The following is a 19137-nucleotide window of genomic DNA, read 5'->3' as shown; positions in this document are numbered from 1 at the left end:
TTATAGATATTATACTGAATTGTCAGTGTTTGAATTGCTACTATTATCTTATCTGGCAAATCGGTCGAGCTACTCAATTTTCGGTATGTCGAATTTATGAAATTCTTTTTTTTTGTTTTTTTTTTATATTTCTTGGATTTTCCCAAATAGTTTATACATTTCTTTTACAAATACGCTTAAAGTGAAACAAATAAAATAAAGTGTGTTTTTTCGATGTCTCTATCATTACATCTTGTTTACATTGTGCTACGTTTTTTGCTAGTGGGCGTGTCCGTTTCATTGTCACCCTCGTCGTCGCTGCGGTCGGCGCGTTTGCGCTTCTTCTGATGCTCCTCGACTAGCTGCGAGGTGCGTATGTGATTGCCGCTCATTTGCAGCCAGTTAATGTACTATAATTAGCATTGGATGAGTGTCTGATCCCTTGGGATAATGAATGATTCTTACCAGGGTATTGGTGCGCACGCCGGCTTCGTGGAGCTTGCTCTCAATGTTGTCGAGTCGATGCTCGTGCTTGGTGTCTCCATCGTTTTTCGATATGTCTAACAGATGGCGCACGCGCTGGCGCAGCGTCTCGAATATGATGCGTCCTATTACATGGTTACGATCGTACGGCGTTAGATAGCGACCGAACTCGTAGAAATAGGGATGCAGTCGACCCAGTTCAATGTGCGTTGTCTCGGCCTCGCAGACGGCCTTGTGCACATTCTTGTAGATGTCCGGTACGGCTATCGTAAAGTAAGCATTGTTCACTTTCAGCTCCTTGATGTACCACAGCGGCAGATTGATAGTTCGGCCGGGCTCCAGGTCCTCCGTTTCAGCACCGGCATCTAGAAAGCCTGCAAATGCAATGGTAATATAGCGTTGCCACATAGTATATACTTTTATTATTTTTTACCCAGCCGCTGTAGACGTGTGTTGACCTTACACTCAACCTTTTCTTGGGTGACAAAGATGTCCTCAATTGAATAATAGTTGGGAAAATAATTCATCATCAAAACAGCTGCTATTTGAGCGCCGAACGCAGTTTGTTAGTAAACAGAGCGCGAATGACGCAATTTCGAGATTCTTAAAGTTGGCTGCTAACGCAAACGAATTATCGAACTACGGTAACTCAATTCTTACGACGATAATTCAAATAAACATTCACATAAAGAGTTAAAAATCCTAGTAGTTTCTGAAATCTCAATAGATTTACGATTAAGAAAAATGCACAATTAGAACTTATGTTATTTGAAAGCGAATGCAAATTATTAGTACGCTAGGTGCCTTGCCTCCTTACATATATTAAGGCATTTTAAAACAGTAAAATGATATAATAATTCATTTTAAATATCACAGTTCTTATATTTTGTTGTTGTATTTTTTAGATTAGAACTCTTGTGTATATTTAAACAAAATTGGCGATTGGGTAGATTATTTAAATGCGTGCGCCTTTAGCAGCTGCTTGACTGCTATCTATCGATAATTTTATTTTACCTAATGTAACAAAATAAAATAAATACACAAAGTTAAAACAGTAAATAAACAATAAAATAGATAGTTTGATTTTTTAATTTTACTTCATTTGATTAAAAATAAATAAATAAGTAGTTTTCAACATGGTATTTTAGCTGCAATCGTTATCGAGTGTTTGGGTATTTTTTAATATCAAATGCAAAGCATTTTCGCGTACTGACTTCGCGGCCACACTAACCTTATAGTTCACGCGAGTCTGTCGCCATGTTTGGTTATTTTATTTGTTTTTAAAGCGGAGTAACACCAGATATTCTGAAGCGCTCATAGTTGAATGTGTCGTGGAATTTTGTTTGAATGAATACAATACAAGGAACGTGCTCGCACTATATTGCCGTACACTATTTTTTTTGCCAGTGCAGTTGCATCCAGTGAGAAAATCAACAACAACAACAATTGTTCCATTTGCAGAAAAATAGCCAACAAATTCGACAGCAAAACAACAGCGACAGCAACAGCAGCCGCGGCACCAATACCAACCACAACAACAACTGTAACTGTAAAACGCCGCATCGCAACGCAACAGAGCAAAAAGCGCTGAAAAGTGTTACACAAAGTGAAATTGCCTTTTGCGGCACACACAAAAAATTAAGTACACGGCACAGCAACAACATCAAAACAACAAACAACATTTTGTGCGTGTGCGTTTACTTTCGAGAGCTGTTGTAGTGGAGCGGCGAACACTTCCAATTGGAGTTCACTGCTGACTGCATCTAGAGAAGGACAACAACAAAAATACAAATAAAAACAAAAAAATGGGCGATTTTGATTTAAATGTGGACAGCCTCATACAGCGGTTGCTGGAAAGTAAGTAATGAAAAATACCTCTAGACCTATTATGCGGTTTATCTCCCATTCTCTTTCCAACAATTCCCCGTATTCTTTTAATTTATAACCTAATTCTGACTGGCTGGTTGGATGAGTGTGTGTGTGTGTGCAAGCGAGTGAGTGAGCGAGCTAAAGAAAGAGAGAGGGTGGAGAGGAGAGCGCCTCAAAGCGATTGCATTTTCTAATTATTCCACATTGTTCGTTTAATTTGCAACAGCAACAACAACAAATGACGCACAAGCACCCAATTACAACAACAAGAACAAACACATGCCGCACCATAAGCGGCCTACACCCCTACCCCCTTTTAATTTGACTTTTGTATCAATTAATTTTAATTGATTTTCATTGCTTCTCGAATGCAGCCAGCGAACCTTGTTCTTGTTTTTGTTATTGTTATTGCTGGTGCTGTTTTTGCGGCTTGTTTGTCATTTTTTTTATTTTTGTCAACATGCTTAACATGCTCATTAACAATTAACAGCGCCGCCTCTTTGCATAACAGCGGCCTGCTAATAACATGATCGTTAAAGTCAATTCGCGGCTGTTAAGTACGCCGTTATTTTTCATTGCATGCCTCTGCTACTTCTTCTTATATAATGCCCATTTGGGCCATGGCAAAGCGTTGCGACATGACGTCACCCGGCAGCGATATAATTAACCGTTTTGCTGATAAGACGATCGTGAATCAGTTTGAAATAAATAAATATATACACATATACAGTAGGGAGCAAAAGTGTTTCCATAGTTGACACTTTCAACTTTGTGAGTCGATAATTTCTAAACGAATGAAGCAAATCAAAAAAACTTTTTTTTCCAATAATATGTATTTAATTCTTAACAAATTGCCGTATATAACAAAAACAAAAAATAATCAGTAAAATATTCAAACAAAGAAAACTGAAACAACACGCATGTGTACAATTTTGCACCTTTCGATATTTTTACTTTGGTTTGATTTTTTAATTCTCTTATAGGCAATACACATGCAGTTTTACCCTTATATGTTTTATTTATGCATTCTACACTTTTATGATCCAGAAATCCACGTGTTTCTTATTATTTGAAGTAGATTTGTTAATTTTAGCAATTAGTCTACAAAGTACCGCGAAAAAATGAAGAAGCGTTCGTCAGATGTCGAAAATAGTATTATTAGCCTAACTGAAAGTGGCTATTCGACTCGTAGTACTTCAGATCAGCTTAATATTTTTCATTCAGCGATGTCCGAAGTCCAGAAAAGACGCAATGGTGCATCCAAAAACACTATTAAAGGCCGCAAACGACTCTTAAAGGACTCTGACGCCAGACTAATGGGAACTGATAAGTTCCTAACACCGAAGAAGGCATCTATGGACATAGGGAAAGACGTGAGTCGGCGGGTGGCTAGAAGAGCACTAGCTAAGGTTGGATATGTGGCAAGTGTGAAACAAAATAAACCAGCTCTATCCGAGAAGAATGTCAAGGGTCGATTGAAATTCGCCCGGGAACACAAGAACTGGACTGTAGATGATTGGAAACGTTTTATCTGGTCGGATGAATCCAAGTTCAACCGTTTTCAATCAAATGGCACGCAATACTATTGGCACAGGTCCGGGGAAAAGCTTCAAACACACCATGTGAAGCAAACCGTTTAGCATGGAGGAGGCAATGTCAAAGTTTGGGGATGCTTTACTTGGTGGCACATTGGACCATTGCATAAAATTGATGGTATAATGTTAAAAGAAGACCATCTAAATATTTTGAAAACCTGTCTACCCAATTTTCTGGACAAGTGTGCATACCCCGTAAAGGAAATCATTTTTCATCAAGATGGGGATCCGACGCACACTGCCAAAACTGTCCGCGAATGGTTACAAAACTAAGATTTTATGCTGATGGAGTGGCCAGCTAAAAGTCCCGAACTCAATCCGATTGAGAACCTGTGGTCAATCGTGAAGCGACGGCTCGGGCAATATCAATCAATGCCATCCAACCTAGACGATCTTTGGAAGCGTGTAGAGCTGAAGTGGAACCGAGTTCCAAAGGAAACCATAGAAAAGTTGGTCGAGAGTATGCCAAACTGAATAAAAAATGTAATAGCTAATAAGGGCCTGTGGACAAAATATTGATTTAGAATCATATCAAATTTTTTTCACTGAAGGTGCAAAATTGTACACATGCGTTTTGTTTCAGTTTTTTTCGTTTGAATATTTTACTGATTATTTTTTGTTTTTGTTATATACGGCAATTTGTTAAGAATTAAATACATATTATTGGAAAAAAAAGTTTTTTTGATTTGCTTCATTCGTTTAGAAATTATCGACTCACAAAGTTGAAAGTGTCAACTATGGAAACACTTTTGCTCCCTACTGTATATTCATTTAAATGTGTATGAAAGAGCTGAAGTAAAGCATTTGCATCACGTGATACGCCAACATTTCGATTCTTGCCTGCACTGATAAGAGCGGACTGTTAATTGCGTTTAAGTATTCGCCTCGCTGCATTTCTTATTAACATTTAGCATTAACGTTAACAGCAATGGGGCGTTCGTAAGCGCGTAAACAGTTTAGTTATTGGTGTTTAGTTGGCGTTGAGAAAGGGACAAGGGGGGAGGGTGAGGAGGAGGAGGAGGAGGTATTTGTAGCCTTCAGCTTAAGCCGCTTATCGTGCGCCCGCTTTGTGCACCAGGTGGCGCTGCAACGCTGATCGGTTTATTTTGACGACTTTGGCTTGTCTGTAAAATTGCATTTGGCCACAATTTTCAGCGATTGCTGTTGCCATTGCTATTGTTGTCCATTTCCGCACTGTGGCACTGACGTGGCCACCTTCAGCTAATGATGACCGTCACATAAAAAAAAAAAAAAAAAAAAAAAAAAACTAGAAGCGAGCAAAAACAAAAGAAGAACCAAATTAAATAATAAAGAGCAACCATTATTCATGAGTGATGTTTTTGCGTGGGCGGACACGCCCTACGCCAAGGTCGACTCCGTGGGCCAGGTCATGCACTCTGCTGTGACTGTGTCTCTGCCAGGGGCAAAGCAAAAAGTTACATTTATATATATATACATATATATGTATGTATATAGTCGTATATATATTATCATTAATTTGACTGTGCCCTATCCATCGTTGCCGAAATTTCATTTTTCAAATTGCAAATTGAAATTAAATTTTCACGCCGCAGCAGCAGCTGTTGCTGGCACCCACTCACCCTTTCTCAGTTCGCCCATCATCGTGGCTGCCACACCCATTTGATTATAATTTTGTAATTTTTTATTTGATTTTTCTCGCCTCACCGGGCAATTGGTTCAGCCGTGTCTCGAGTGCACTTCCGTTCGATAAAAGTGCAAATGCGAGCGCAATTTTGACCAAATCCATCAATCTTCCATATCAATATCAATATCAAATGTCAGTCGAATACATCAAGTTTTCATTCGCCGTTGCAAATTGAAGTTAAACGAACAATAATTCGATTGTAATGAAACATTTGAGATCTGCCAAAAGAACATTTCATATTCCACAGAGAAAGTACGTTTGCAGTTAGCTCTGTTAAATGGAATGTTAAATGATAATGTTAATGTTATAACAGTTGAAATTTCCTTGTAACATTTCTGATTTCAAATTACTCAATAAAAGATTTTTGGGATATGTTTAAAATTTAATTTCTATGTAAAACTATGCTTATAAATTTTAGATTATTAATAAAGAAGAAGCAAAGCGCAGTCAATTTGCTCTCTTTCTCTTCTACAGCTCGCTTCTCCAGCCGTCCAGCCCTCATTCCGAATCCTGCAGATTTATCCTATTTTTATGTTGTTCTTTCCTTTTAATGCTATATTTAATCTTTATTCTATATCTATATATCGATATGTATCTACGTCTATATATCAATGTCAATGTATGTATGTGTAAAAAAAAAAAAAGATTTCAAAAAACAAAAAGAGGCCGAGGAGCATGCACAGAAGCTGCTCATCGCTCAGCAATTGGCGGCTGCTGGCGGCGGCAGTGGCAGTGGCGTCTCAGCGTCCAGTTCGGCTGCCTGTTTAGTGGGCGGCAGTAACAGCAGCAGCTGCAGTGGCGCCACCGCCGCATCAGCAGCAGCAATGGCAGCAAACGATCCGCTGGACGAGCTCACCGATCAGCAGCGCCGCATGCTGCAGCAGTACTCGATATCGCCGCCCAGCGAGACAATGATATCGGCCGATGGCGATCAGATAACGGTGCATCATCCGCGCGAGGAGCCCAAGAAATCCAGATTGAAATTGCGCGACTTCTTCGTCGCCGAATTTGGTATTTTATTAAGATGATGATCATTGATAAACAATCGCTCGCTCGCTCTCTCTCTCTCTCTCTTTCGCTCTCTCTCCCTGCAAGCTAAATTCCACAATCATCCGCTCTTTCTCACAAGTAGCGCTCGTTCGCTCGCTCCTCTCTCTTTCTCTCTCTCTCGTTGTCTCTGTCTGTGTAAAAGAGTGTGTGAGTGTGCCTGTGTGTGTATGCATATGCAGTGACAGTCTAAACAACAAAACGCAGTTGACTTGTCTTTCGAGCGAACATCTCGAAGGAACAGAAGGCGTTCCTTAAGCATAGCTTTCACTGCATATTGCTCGTCCTGTTGTGTCTCAATCTTTCCCAGTTTCCTTCGCTACAAACTAGATAACAATTGACATCTGCTGATTACACACGAATCCTGCTGCTTAATCCTTGCACTAACAACAAAAGCAACAACAGCAACAAAAACAGCATCGGCAATTGTCATGTCCCTTGTATGGCAAAAAGTATGCAAACTTTTTGTTTGGTAACATTCTCTGATTCCACAAGAGAATTGAAACAAAATGCATATTTCATTCCCTTGTGCTGGGCAGGAATTGTAAAATATGTAGCTTGTTTCAATTCCAGTGCATTCCGTTCCATGCATATATATATATATATATATAGATATAAATATATAAAAGTTTGTCTATATGTATCTCGTGAGAGCATTTCAACTTTGAGTTTCCTTTTTACATTTTTTGACTAAAAATAGCAACAAAAAAAGTAATTAATGCATTTTCTGAAAGTTTTTTTCGCTGTTCAACTCATTTGTGTATATTTACACAAGCTTTTTCCCAGAATGAAACAACTTGCTTAACATAATCTAAAAAATATATCTATTAAAGAACATTTTCGAATTCAATCGAAATAACATTTTGTCAAGTGCAAAGCTATTCTGTTTGTCAGCTGCTGCCGCTGTTAAATGTTATCCACACTTATACAACTCAAGCTATTATAGATTTCTTCCCATAATTTCTATATTTTATACGTCTCAACAACGCTAGTTCCCATTGCTGTTAAGCTGCTGTGCTAGGAGAACATATCAACAACTGTTAAATGCTCTGTTAACTCGCTGCTTAATTAAATATAGTTCTGTTAGTTGCTCTTATACAGCTAAATTGTGAATGTTAAGTCTTCAGTAGAGTGTTAAATGTTAATGTTGTTGCTCCAGCTCTGTTAGCACTTGGAATTTTCTATTTGAACATAATTCAAGTAGTTTTTAGCTATACATTCCCCCAATTTACTTTATTGGTTTTGTTGTTGTTGTGCCGCTCTAGCCTTCCGCACTTCTTGCACAATTTGTGCACTCGAGTGCATTGTCATTGCCAGACCCATTACCAATGTTTCGCGGCTAGCTTCCCGGTATACAAACCCCTTTTTTTCCCCAACACCCACACACTGACACACACACAGATAGTTTAGTTTAAGGTATGCAATTGTTTTCACACGCCAGATTTGCAAATGTCAAATAAATTCTGTCATATTATGCACTCTCCGAATGAGGGGGACCAATAATAATACATAACATTTACATGGCTGATTTTTTTTTGTACTTCTCTATGTTTGTGTGTGTGCGAGTGTGTGAGGGTGTGTGTGACACGCGACTGACACCCAGCTACTCAACAGCACCCGCCTCTGGCCATGCCCCCATCCAAATGTTCGCAGCCAAAAACAATAATCGTAAACTATCTCAAAATTGATTGGCGTTGAGTGTGCAAAAATTTGCCATTGACATGAAAGCGGAAACAGTCGCCGAATGAAATGTGCCATTCGCTTGCCGCTGTTTGCTTTTGTTTATATTTGTTTATGCACAATTCTATATGTTGAATATATACGCTACGATATACGCTTCTTTTTTTTGTCGTGTGCAAACAAGTTCATTCACGTGATACGATGTCCCCTTCACCTCCTGCTGAGCCATACCCAAAATAAAATATAATAAAAGCCAAAAACCATTTAGCTAATCAGTCGCACAGAGCACAGAACTCAATGAAGGTTACGTAGACCCACAGCAACCCACAACGACATAATGTCTGTGCCCAAGTAATCGCTTCAAATGACTTTTACACTAGCTAACATACATTTTGAAAATATTTAAGCTTCTCTAGTTGAATATACTCAAAATTTGTACTTGAAATTATTTTGATAAATTATGGATTGTCTACTCAAGAGCTTTTCAACGAACTTTTGATAAAACTCTGAACATCGATCAATTTAAATTATCCAAATAGCAAATTATTCATAAATTGTGTAATTTTTCGATAAGAATATAAAAAAGTAAGATAAATGTTGAGAAATATCGCTAGTAACGATGATTCAACAATTCACTTATTATGGTATATATATTTATCCATTGTGGTAGATCTATTTATAGCGGTAAAAGAGTGTCTGTTATACTTGGTGAGCCTTATAAACTGTTATATTTGGCGAAACCTGCGAACTGTCATATTTGGTAAGACTTGCAAATTGTTATATTTGGTAAGACATACAATCTGTTATATTTGATAAAACTAGCAAACTGGCATATTTGGTAAGACTTGCAAACTGTTATATTGGTTGAAACCGGTAAACTGTTGTATTTAATTATATCCTAAGACTTACAAACTGTTATATACACTGCAATTTACAACCTTTTAAGGTGATCAACTGTTATATTTGATAAAACTTACAAACTGTTATATTTGAAAATAGTCTTAAGTTATGACTTTACTGTTATATTTAACGATATATTACCAATCTTTAATCTGGAATATTTTGTAAAATTGAACTCGACTTATAAAATGACTCACTGATGTAATGATTCTCACTAACTAGCTACCTTTAGCGGCAGTTGATCATTTGAACCGTTCCATCATCGTTCATAGTTATCTAAGAAGCAGACGACGAACAGGTCTGACAACTTGGCTCTAGCTACCCTTTGCAGATAAGATACACATCGCGTATTGATAAAGCCAAAGTAATAAAGGAATTGTTTGTAACTATTTTAGTTGCAAATTTAATTCGCACTGTCGATTGTGCAGTGTTATCGATTGCTGTTGATTGTGTGAAGTAATCATGGTGTGTACTTTATGAAGGCCCCAAGTTCCACTTCCACTTCCAGTTCCATTTCCATTTCCATATTTTATTTGATTTCGTTTCGTGCTCAAATATCCTTCGTTATTTTTTGATGCATTTCTAATGTTTGTATAATTGAGTTGACTTGACTTGTTGTTGTAGTCATCGTCGATGTCGCCAGTGAGATTGCCATATGTTATCGTTGTTGTTGTCGTTGTCGTTGATATTGTTGTTGCGGTTGTCGCTTCTGCCGGGGGCATCTTTCAAGTCTGTTCGCGTCTGATTGAAAATAGAATTTGAATTTGAATGCCATAACCTTCACTTGCGTCGCATCAGCGTGCCAGCCATTAGTATAAAAATCATAATAGTATGTAATAATAATAAAAGGAATATTATTCGCTGCGATGGTCCAATAAGCATTTGCCAATTGACAGTGGCTCGACTCATTGCGTGCGAATTGCGCTAATGGCAAACGGGAAGTGGAAATCCAAAAAGTGTTCTTCGTTTTATTATGTGGGTGGTGCGCCCTAGCATTCGCGAAACCCCACCACACCCCTACAATTACCTCGCTTTCAATTTCTCTCAACTTTTTCGCTAATGCCGTGCCATTTGGCTTAAGTATTTTTTGATTAGCCTGCCCCATTGACTTTATCACAGCTTGGACCCGGCCGATATTCTTGATGGCTTCTGCTGCCTAATTGAGTGTTGCTCGTGTTGAATGAGGTGCAGATGGCTGGAATAGCACTGAGACAGTCGGCGGACTATCGATTCAAGCAATTACTTATCGCTCCTAAAAGGGAATGTCCTTCATGTAATGGCTAGCTTTTAGCTTGCCATAATTTATGGCCCAAAATTAAGGAACATTTTGGGTAGCATTGCCCTTCAGTAAATATTGAACTGAAGTTAAAGAAAATCCAATGAGAATCATTTGGAAGGCAAACATTTTTGATAAAGGAATATAAAGTAACTGTTCCTGATATAACAATCTGATCTTAGAAACTGTGCTTGATATAAAAAAAGTGGATATAACAGTCCTTGATATAACAATTTCTGTATATATATAATAATAACTATTCTTTATATTGTTATATAACAATATAACAGTTCTTGATGATGTTGATATAACGATTTCTGATATACAAATCTGTGGTACTTTGGGACTTAACGATTTCTGCTATAATAATTTGGAATACAACAATGTTTGATATCAAAAAAATGAATCAAATGCTGGTATAACAATTGCTAGTATTGAAATTTAAAATGTAACAGTTTTTAATAAAACAGCCTGTGAATGTGAAAGAAAGGCGAATATGTTACCCAAAAACCCCTCATCCCTCGCGTGTCTGCTTGAATAGCGGAATATAAAACGGATAAATCTAAAAAAAAAATCACATCAATATACATACCTACATATGTACACACATATCAATAACCGAAATCATGTCAATTAGTGTTGCATGCAGTGCTAGCATAACTGGCATAACTGCCCTAAGAGGATTAACAAAGCCTCAAAAGCTGCGCCCCAATCAAGTGGCTGAGAAGCCGAGTTACGGAACCAAGTTCAAATGGCAAACAGCTCGAGTTTCTCGTGAAATGCACTCGCCGAGTGAATATATTGAAATTTTTGTGGCTGGCTGACCTTTACAGTTACGGGCATACCCTGCCCAATTTGAAATGTAGATTTGTGGCCAATTCCATTCTTTATTACGTTGGCTAAATTTAGCTTAAATTAATATGTGTGCTAATCTCTTTTTTTGTCTGCGCTCACTCCTTGGACTCAATTGAAGCATTTGTCAAGTTTGTCTGCCATGAATGAAGACAGCAACTAAAACAACAACAACAATAACAACTGCAATCATATTATGACAAGTGGCTAACGAAAAGCCAACATAACCGCAAAGTTTGTTCATTAAATAAGAGCACGCTTCATGCATGCTTAAGCAGGCCGCAAACAAAAAAAAAAAAAAAAAAAAGAACAAAAATAAAGCGAAAAAAGAACGAAACAAGGAAAATGTACATAAAAACCAGCAGCAAACGAACCGAACCCGAACCCCAGCCCCAAACCTTAAACCAAGTCCAAATTCAGAGTCGAACCCAAAGCTCTAACGGAATGACGCGAAGAGCAGCAGCAAACAACAAGCAGTTACAATTACAGTTACCACTGGTCATTGCTTCTAATAAACAACTGCAAGTGCCTAATACCCTGTACAAATGCTTTCATAATGGGCATATTATACACTATATAAAAAGTTTCTCCATCATATATAAAAGCAGAAATAGTAAGCAATTACTGTCGATTAAATATTCATGATCATAGAATATATCGATAACATATGTGACAAACTTATCGCCGATAAAGTGATTTCATATACTTATTTTTATTTATATATTTCATATTTCTTGATTATATATATGTCACATTAATCCATTTCAGTTTTTGAAGGTGTCTTATGTATTATAATGCATACTTATGTATTTATCGAATATGAAATTATCGTCAATGCTTTTATCGATTATGCCAAATTGAAAATATTTTATCTATATAAATGTACATTTATCGATTGTGCAATTATCGTTACTGTATTCATCGATCGATGCTTGATGCTAGCTTTATATATCGATTATCGATTGTCTATAAATCTTTAATGTCTTAATTTTATTATCTATACAAATGTATATTAACCGATTCTATACGGTCTTTAACGATCACATGTATGACAAACAAAAAGACTTCCATGCCTACTCATATTTATATATTTGTCGATTGTGCATTTTACTCTATACTTTTCTTTGACTTTTCTATGTTAACGTCTATCGAAAGTTCGATAATTTTTTTTTTTGCTCTATCAGCACATACACTGGGCAGGTCCTGGGTCGCCTACTCCCCACGGCTGGCCACACGAACTTGCTTAATTATCATTTGGCCAACAAAATTCAAGTGGATTATGCGGGCCAGCGGGCGGGCCGGCTGTGTGTGGGCGTTTGGGCCTTCTCTATATGTGATGTTACACGATATGACACTATAATTTACACCAGGCAACAACCCAGGCGCCACGCCTGCCGCCTACTGCCTGAACACTGCCACCTCTTCCCACTCTCTTTATTTTTTCTCTTCTTTCGCTTTTGCTTCTGCTTTTGTACTTTGTCACATTGCGTGCACTTGGCAAATAAAAATGAGTGAGAGGTACGAAAAAAAACACACACACACGTAGAAAAATGAGAAATGCCAGCGGAGCAAAATGTTTGTGGCTAATGACAAGTGTGTGTGTGTGTGTGTGTGTGTGTGCATGCTGGTGGGTGTGTGGGCGGGTGTTGCCAAAAGGATACTTGAGAGCTTAACGGTGCTGTCGACCAATTTTGAAGGTCGCAACTTTGACGAGGCCAGAGACAAACGACAAGCGACAGCAACTGTCGACCCACCGGCCGCCTGACCATTTGACCCCAAAAATGTAATTTCTTTGAGCAGCACTCCCAATCCCCACTCACACACACACACGCACATGTAGCTTAATAATACATTTGACCTTTTGACTTAGTTTTTCTTACTTTATTTCTGCATTTTCCCAAGTTTTTCTCACAATATTTTTATACTTTGCTGTGTGTGAGTGTGTTACTTAGCAAGTACATTATTTTATTCCGTTTTGTTGTTCTTATTGTTGTCCTCTTGTTGCCGTGGGTCAGTTAGTTAAAGTTGATTTTGCGAGCGAATCCCAACTCCTGGTCTTAGGCCATAATCGGATATGCTGGAGTATACTCTAAGGCGCTTAAACGTCTCAAAGCGAAACTTTGACTGGGGCTAAAGACGATAACTGTCGGACAGTTTAGTTAAACTACCACGCATATTCATGAATGTACATGCTGCTTGTATATATATACACATATACTGATACATAATATATGTACATGTTTATCATATGTTTATATATTTATATGCATATACATACATATATATAGATGTGTACCTTGTAGTGCAGTGTATTACAGCTATATATCATTCATACATAATATGGAAAAGAAAAGCATGTGAAGTAAAAGTTATCAATAGCAACAATTGTAAACTCTTAGCGTTATCAAGCATGATCATAATATGGATAAAAAAGGATATCGATAACTATTGAGTTAATTTATGAAAAAGGCTACTGATAGGTAGGTAGTAAAATTAGTCAGTTAATAAACCTTTATCGTTAGCAATGTCTACTAGATAAGTTTTTAAAAAGTTTAAAATTAATTCGAATATATAACATGCATGTTATCGATTAGAAGTGCGCATGTTTACCGCAAATTATAGTTATCGATAACAAAATTTAACGCTTTAATTAGACTAAAATGGATTCAAACTTATAACGTGGAAGTTATCGAAAGGAAAAAGCTAGTAGTCGATAATAAAATCAGCAAGTTAATAAATGCTATCGATAACTTGTCTACTCCAGCAAGACTGTAAGTGATTTAAATATGGCTGTTATCGATAACCAGTACGCTTATTTAAAGCAACGAATATTTATCGATAGCAACATCATTACATTACATTTACAATATTAGTAAAACTTATCAAACGTAAAACGATATCAATGTAACCGAACTAAAATTGATTCGAATATAAATAAAATCGAAGTCTAAACACTACAGTTATAGAAAACACTTAAAACAATTAGCTATAGAAGATATTAGTAAAGTTATATACAGTGGTTCACAGCTTATTTCAACCAGCACCTTAAAAAAAGTTTGTTGGGCTATAAAATCTAAACTATTGGGGGTATCCCGAAAATTTAAATGCAGGTTGTTAGTGTGATGTTTAAACTAATATAAAATCAATTCATTTATTTTTTAAATATTTTTTCAATATTTAATAATGTTTAAAAACTAAAAAATGAGACCAAAACAGTTCCACAGCTTATTTCAACCACTTATGAAATAACATTATATAACACTAAAATAACATAAAATAATAAGAAATTAATACTTAGTGTGACCACCCTTTTGGTTAACTATTATTTTAAGTCTTTTTGGGATAGATTCAACCAACTTTTTGGTGACTTCTGGAGTAATTTTTTCCCATTCTTCAACCAATGCAGCTTTTAGGTCCGATTTGTTGGATATATTGTGTTTGCGAATGTTTTTTTTCCAAAATCGACCACAAATTCTCGATTACATTTAAATCTGGTGACTGGGCTGGTGGTTTCATAACGTGCGGACATTTCCAGATCAACCAAGTCTGGACAATTCCCGCAGTGTGTTTCGGGTCATTATCTTGATAAAATCTGAAGTCCTCCTTTATGCCCAGTTTCTGAGCACTTTGAATTAAATTGGACTTCAAAATATCAAGATATTTGCCTTTATCCATCGTAGTCTCAATGAACTCTAAGTTCCCAACGCCGGCTGCTGACATACAGGCCCAAACCATAAGGCTGCCTCCGCCATGCTTTACTGTAGCCCTCAAATGTTTTGCGTCAAGCTCTGTGTTAGGCTTACGCCACACATATGAGGGCCCATCCGACCCAAACAAATTAAATTTGGACTCATCGCAAAATAAAACAGTATTCCAGAATCCAATGTCCTTGTGCAAGTGCTCCTGGGCAAATTTTAAGCGACACTTCTTGTTTTTGTCGCTTATAAAAGGCTTCTTGCGTGGTACTCTGCCATTAAAGTCATGTTCCCGAAGCACACGGCGAATAGTTTCTGGGTGGCATGACTTGCCCAACTCCTCCTTAACATCATTGGCTACTTGTCGAGCCGATATCCTTGGGTTATCCCGGATTTTTCTCACAATATAGCGCTCGTCCGTGGGATTAAAAATTTTGTTTGGAGCATTTCTGCCTTTATCGTGGGTTCTATTTTCACGGACAAACCGGTATATGATGCTTTGAACTGTAGAATCACTAAATCCAACCATCTCAGCAATTTTTCTACGGGAATGACCATTTTTATAGTGTTTGAGAACGAGTTCCCGCTGCTCAATAGGTGTGCGTGGTCCCATGTTGCTAAATTCACTTTTCTGAAAGTTGAGCTTTCAAAATTCTGCAAAAATTTATTTTATCACACTGCGAAAACAGTGAATAAAGCATAGAACAAGAATCTACCGTTGCATTGCAAAATAACGGATCTTTCATCAGCTGCAAAGTTTGTGGTTGAAATAAGCTGTGGAACTGTTTTGGTCTCATTTTTTAGTTTTTAAACATTATTAAATATTGAAAAAATATTTAAAAAATAAATGAATTGATTTTTTATTAGTTTAAGCATCACACTAACAACCTACATTTAAATTTTCGGGATACCCTCAATAGTTTAGATTTTATAGCCCAACAAACTTTTTTTAAGGTGCTGGTTGAAATAAGCTGTGAACCACTGTATATATACATAAATTTCGGTTTCAATGTTAAATCATTAAAAATCATTGCAAGTTGCTTAGGAAAATCGTGCGAAATAATATTGGAAAATGTTGCCCATTTTCTGCTATTTAATTTTGATCGAAAATTGATGACCAAGGTGGCGCCCTCTGTTGGCAGGTCGGGCCAAATGAGAGCAGGTTTTTGTGTGCTTCGCACCTGCTGGCGACAACAGCAGCGGCAGCAGCAGCAGCAGCTGAAATGGCAGCAACAACGCAGTTCACGCCTTTGTGACTTTGACGTCACACACCAAATTGCGCGTGTGTGTGTGTATGAGTATGTGCGTGTGTGCGGTTGCCATGATTTATGATGCACTCACACACTGCACTTGGGCGTTACGTGAAAGGAAACGTACTTTCCTTTGCTGTTGCTATTGGGACTATTCTTTCCACTTCTAATTGCTGACATGCGAAGCGCTGCTCTTTGCCCATTGCCCATTGCCCATCGCCTGTCGCCTGTCGCCCGTTGCATACTTTAGTGCGCATTCAATTTTAATGCCGTCGCCAGCATGTCCTGCCGCAGCCCCGATTGCTGCCCCATTCCAGCGTCATTTGCCCCTTGTCTCGCTTTGCTGCTGCAAATTTCATGAGCAGCAAAAATATAAATCAACAAAGTTGCCTTCAAGCAAGGCAAAGTAAAGCAAAGCAAAGCAAAGCAACGAGTGCAGAGACGACGCGTCGTCTTCCAAGCAGGCTCCATTGGGGTCAGCTTTGGCATGCTGCAACCGATGTGGGCGTGGCAGTGGGTGGCAAGCAGCTACGGCTACTGCATAAAAGATGACATGGACCGCTTTTTGCCATCGATGACTTCTCTCTCGCTTGATGATTTGCCTGGCTTGTGCCAACACCCCGTTAGAAGCTTACGCAAAAAGAAGCCGAAGAAAACTTAACTAGAGTCCAAATTGATTGCCACAGTCGTGGGTCCTTGACTATATGGCACTCGCTCTATAATTGACTCGATTGTGCAGTCTTAACTGTTGCAAAGCCAGCCAAATTGCCATCTGTGCGATTCGATTGGCTTTGCCTGCGCGCTCGACTTTTCTTCAAATTCAAATTAAATTCTTGTTCCCTCCCTCCTCTCTCTCTCTCTCTTTTAGTCTCTCACTTTTTCTCTATCAAATTGAAGTTATATCCTGCCATAGTCATCTCTATTCAAATCGCAAATCAGATTCCAACTTAGATTCTATTTGTCAAACTCTTTCAGCTGACCAACTGTGTTTGTGTCTGACGCCTCGTGCACGTGGCCTAAATGGCTTTTTGGGCCATATTTGTGGCATATTTTGGACATATTTTTAAAACCAGTTCCGCCCACAGACGAGCCTCAAATGAAAGGAATGCAAAAGAAGGAAAAGAGAATAGAATAGGAAAACGAACAGAAAAAAGAAAATCGTGAAGGCAACGCCTTGACCTTTGCCACAGCCCATGAATTCAGCTAAAGGTGCAGTCGGCCGTCGGTGGGCGTGGCCAGTTGTGTACTATACGCCTCCCACCAACGTAATGGCTTCCTGTGACTGAAAAATTTGCTGCCTGGGTAAGGCGAAAAAGGTGGCTGGCTGGTTATTTAAAGGTGCTCGTTGCTCGTTGTTAAAACTTTTGCAACACCTGACCCAACACACACACACACACACTCTCACACTCACACTCAGAGCGAATGTTATAGTTTTTGCTGTTTGTTGCTGTCATTTTGTTGTTGTTGTTGCGGCAGCAACGCTTTTACAATGGCGTAGAAATACAATAGAATCGCTAGAAATAAATGAGAGTGGGCCAGAAATTCGAATTGTAAGCATTTAATGTCGACGTCATTCCAAGTCTACGCTACACTTGGCTCGAATCGTATCAAATTTTAGCTGTCGCCATAAAGATGCTCTGTCAGATCATTTGTATAAGAATAATTTGCTGAGTCTCGGGAATAAGCCAAACTGATGCCCATACACATCTAGCTTACATATTTAATCTGTGAAGGGTTAGGGTATTTGCCAGTCGATCAGGCCAGATCTGTTTACTCATTTTGGTTATTGTATCACTATTGTTGTAAATAATTTATGGAAAGTGACCTGGCAAAGTTATTATTGTTGCTATAGCTATTGCTATTGTTGGAGTTGTTGTTGTGGTTCGTGACACGGATTTTAAGCGATTGGCGCTCTTTAAGGTGTTAGGTTCACAGCGAAGTTCCACAAGTCCTCTAATCCAAGGTTGAGACCTGGTTTAGCTCTAATGCAGTCCGAAGAGCGCCACAAAAAGCATAAAACAAAGGCAACAACAGCGGCAACAACAACAGCAACATTCAAGGTAACTTGTAAATAAATAAAATCGAAAATTACGTCAATGGGCAACTGGTACGGTATGTCTAGTTGGACGGACGCAATGGGACGCAAAGTCCACTGCGACGTCGAGGGCGCTGCCAGGGTCGGGGGGACGAGGAGGGCGGCAAGGGGAGAGTGGAATTCCTAGCGAGACAAGGTCTCTTGCGTTATTATTAATTAACAAATAGGCCATGCAAATATTTGAACAACTGCACCTGAAACTTTCCAAAGGGGCTGCAGAAAGAAAACTCAAAGAGAAAGAAATGGAACGAATAGACAGCAATTGTTCTAGGGCAACTGCTTTATAATTGATAACTGAACTGCGAAAGATACTGCGCAAAAGAACTTTTTATAGCAGGCCCCAAAGAGGTACAAGAGGAAAACTATGCTAAAACTGTTATACGCTTCAGCTTAAACTGCGGATTCTCTGTTAAATCTGTTGCTTGGCGACTTACAATTTTCTTAGTAATCGTTGCAGTTCTACAAAACTATTCCAACTCAGCTGTGCAATTATTTTGCACTATTTGAAGCTCTTTTGTTTTTGTTGTACTACTCTTCGACCACATTTTGTATACCCATTAAACACATTGAAATTAGGAATTTGTGGGTATAATGGTTTTCCGATAATGATTGCAACAGGAGGCGTGGCAGAGCATGTATATATATTGGATATTTATTTTATTTTATTGGATATTTACTACGAAGAGCTGAAGTGCCTCTGGGTACCCGTCCGTCCGTATGAACGCAGCGATCTCGTAAACTACATGAGCT

At 38.3% G+C, this 19137-nt stretch overlaps 2 protein-coding genes across 3 annotated transcripts in view; one reads left to right on the top strand and one right to left on the bottom strand.

Annotated features, from left to right (window-relative positions):
* Positions 1-141: 141 nt before the first annotated feature.
* On the bottom strand, positions 142-1072 carry LOC111602067 (probable DNA replication complex GINS protein PSF3). Its single transcript, XM_023318985.1, has 3 exons — positions 896-1072; positions 445-836; positions 142-389 (listed from the first exon to the last, which is right to left on the bottom strand). The coding sequence occupies exons 1-3, from the start codon at positions 990-992 to the stop codon at positions 237-239; spliced, it is 642 nt and encodes a 213-aa protein (XP_023174753.1). The 5' UTR covers positions 993-1072; the 3' UTR covers positions 142-236.
* Positions 1073-1681: 609 nt separating this feature from the next.
* LOC111602062 (serine/threonine-protein phosphatase beta isoform) overlaps positions 1682-19137 on the top strand; it is a 31493-nt gene continuing 14037 nt past the window's right edge. Inside the window, exons 1-2 of one of the 2 annotated variants that reach the window (XM_023318975.2) lie at positions 1682-2319; positions 6238-6603. In XM_023318975.2, coding sequence (XP_023174743.2) covers positions 2268-2319; positions 6238-6603 — 418 coding nt within the window. In that variant the 5' untranslated portion in view covers positions 1682-2267. The remainder of the gene's footprint in view (positions 2320-6237; positions 6604-19137) is intronic. The other variant, XM_023318976.2, reaches the window with a different exon arrangement.

The sequence above is a fragment of the Drosophila hydei genome, unplaced genomic scaffold (assembly GCF_003285905.1).
Source record: "Drosophila hydei strain 15085-1641.00,03,60 unplaced genomic scaffold, DhydRS2 tig00000250-arrow-arrow-pilon, whole genome shotgun sequence".
In the NCBI taxonomy this organism is placed as follows: Eukaryota; Metazoa; Arthropoda; class Insecta; order Diptera; family Drosophilidae; genus Drosophila; species Drosophila hydei.
The sequence above is the reverse complement of the archived record's forward strand: the minus strand, read 5'-3'. Positions and strand labels throughout refer to the sequence as shown.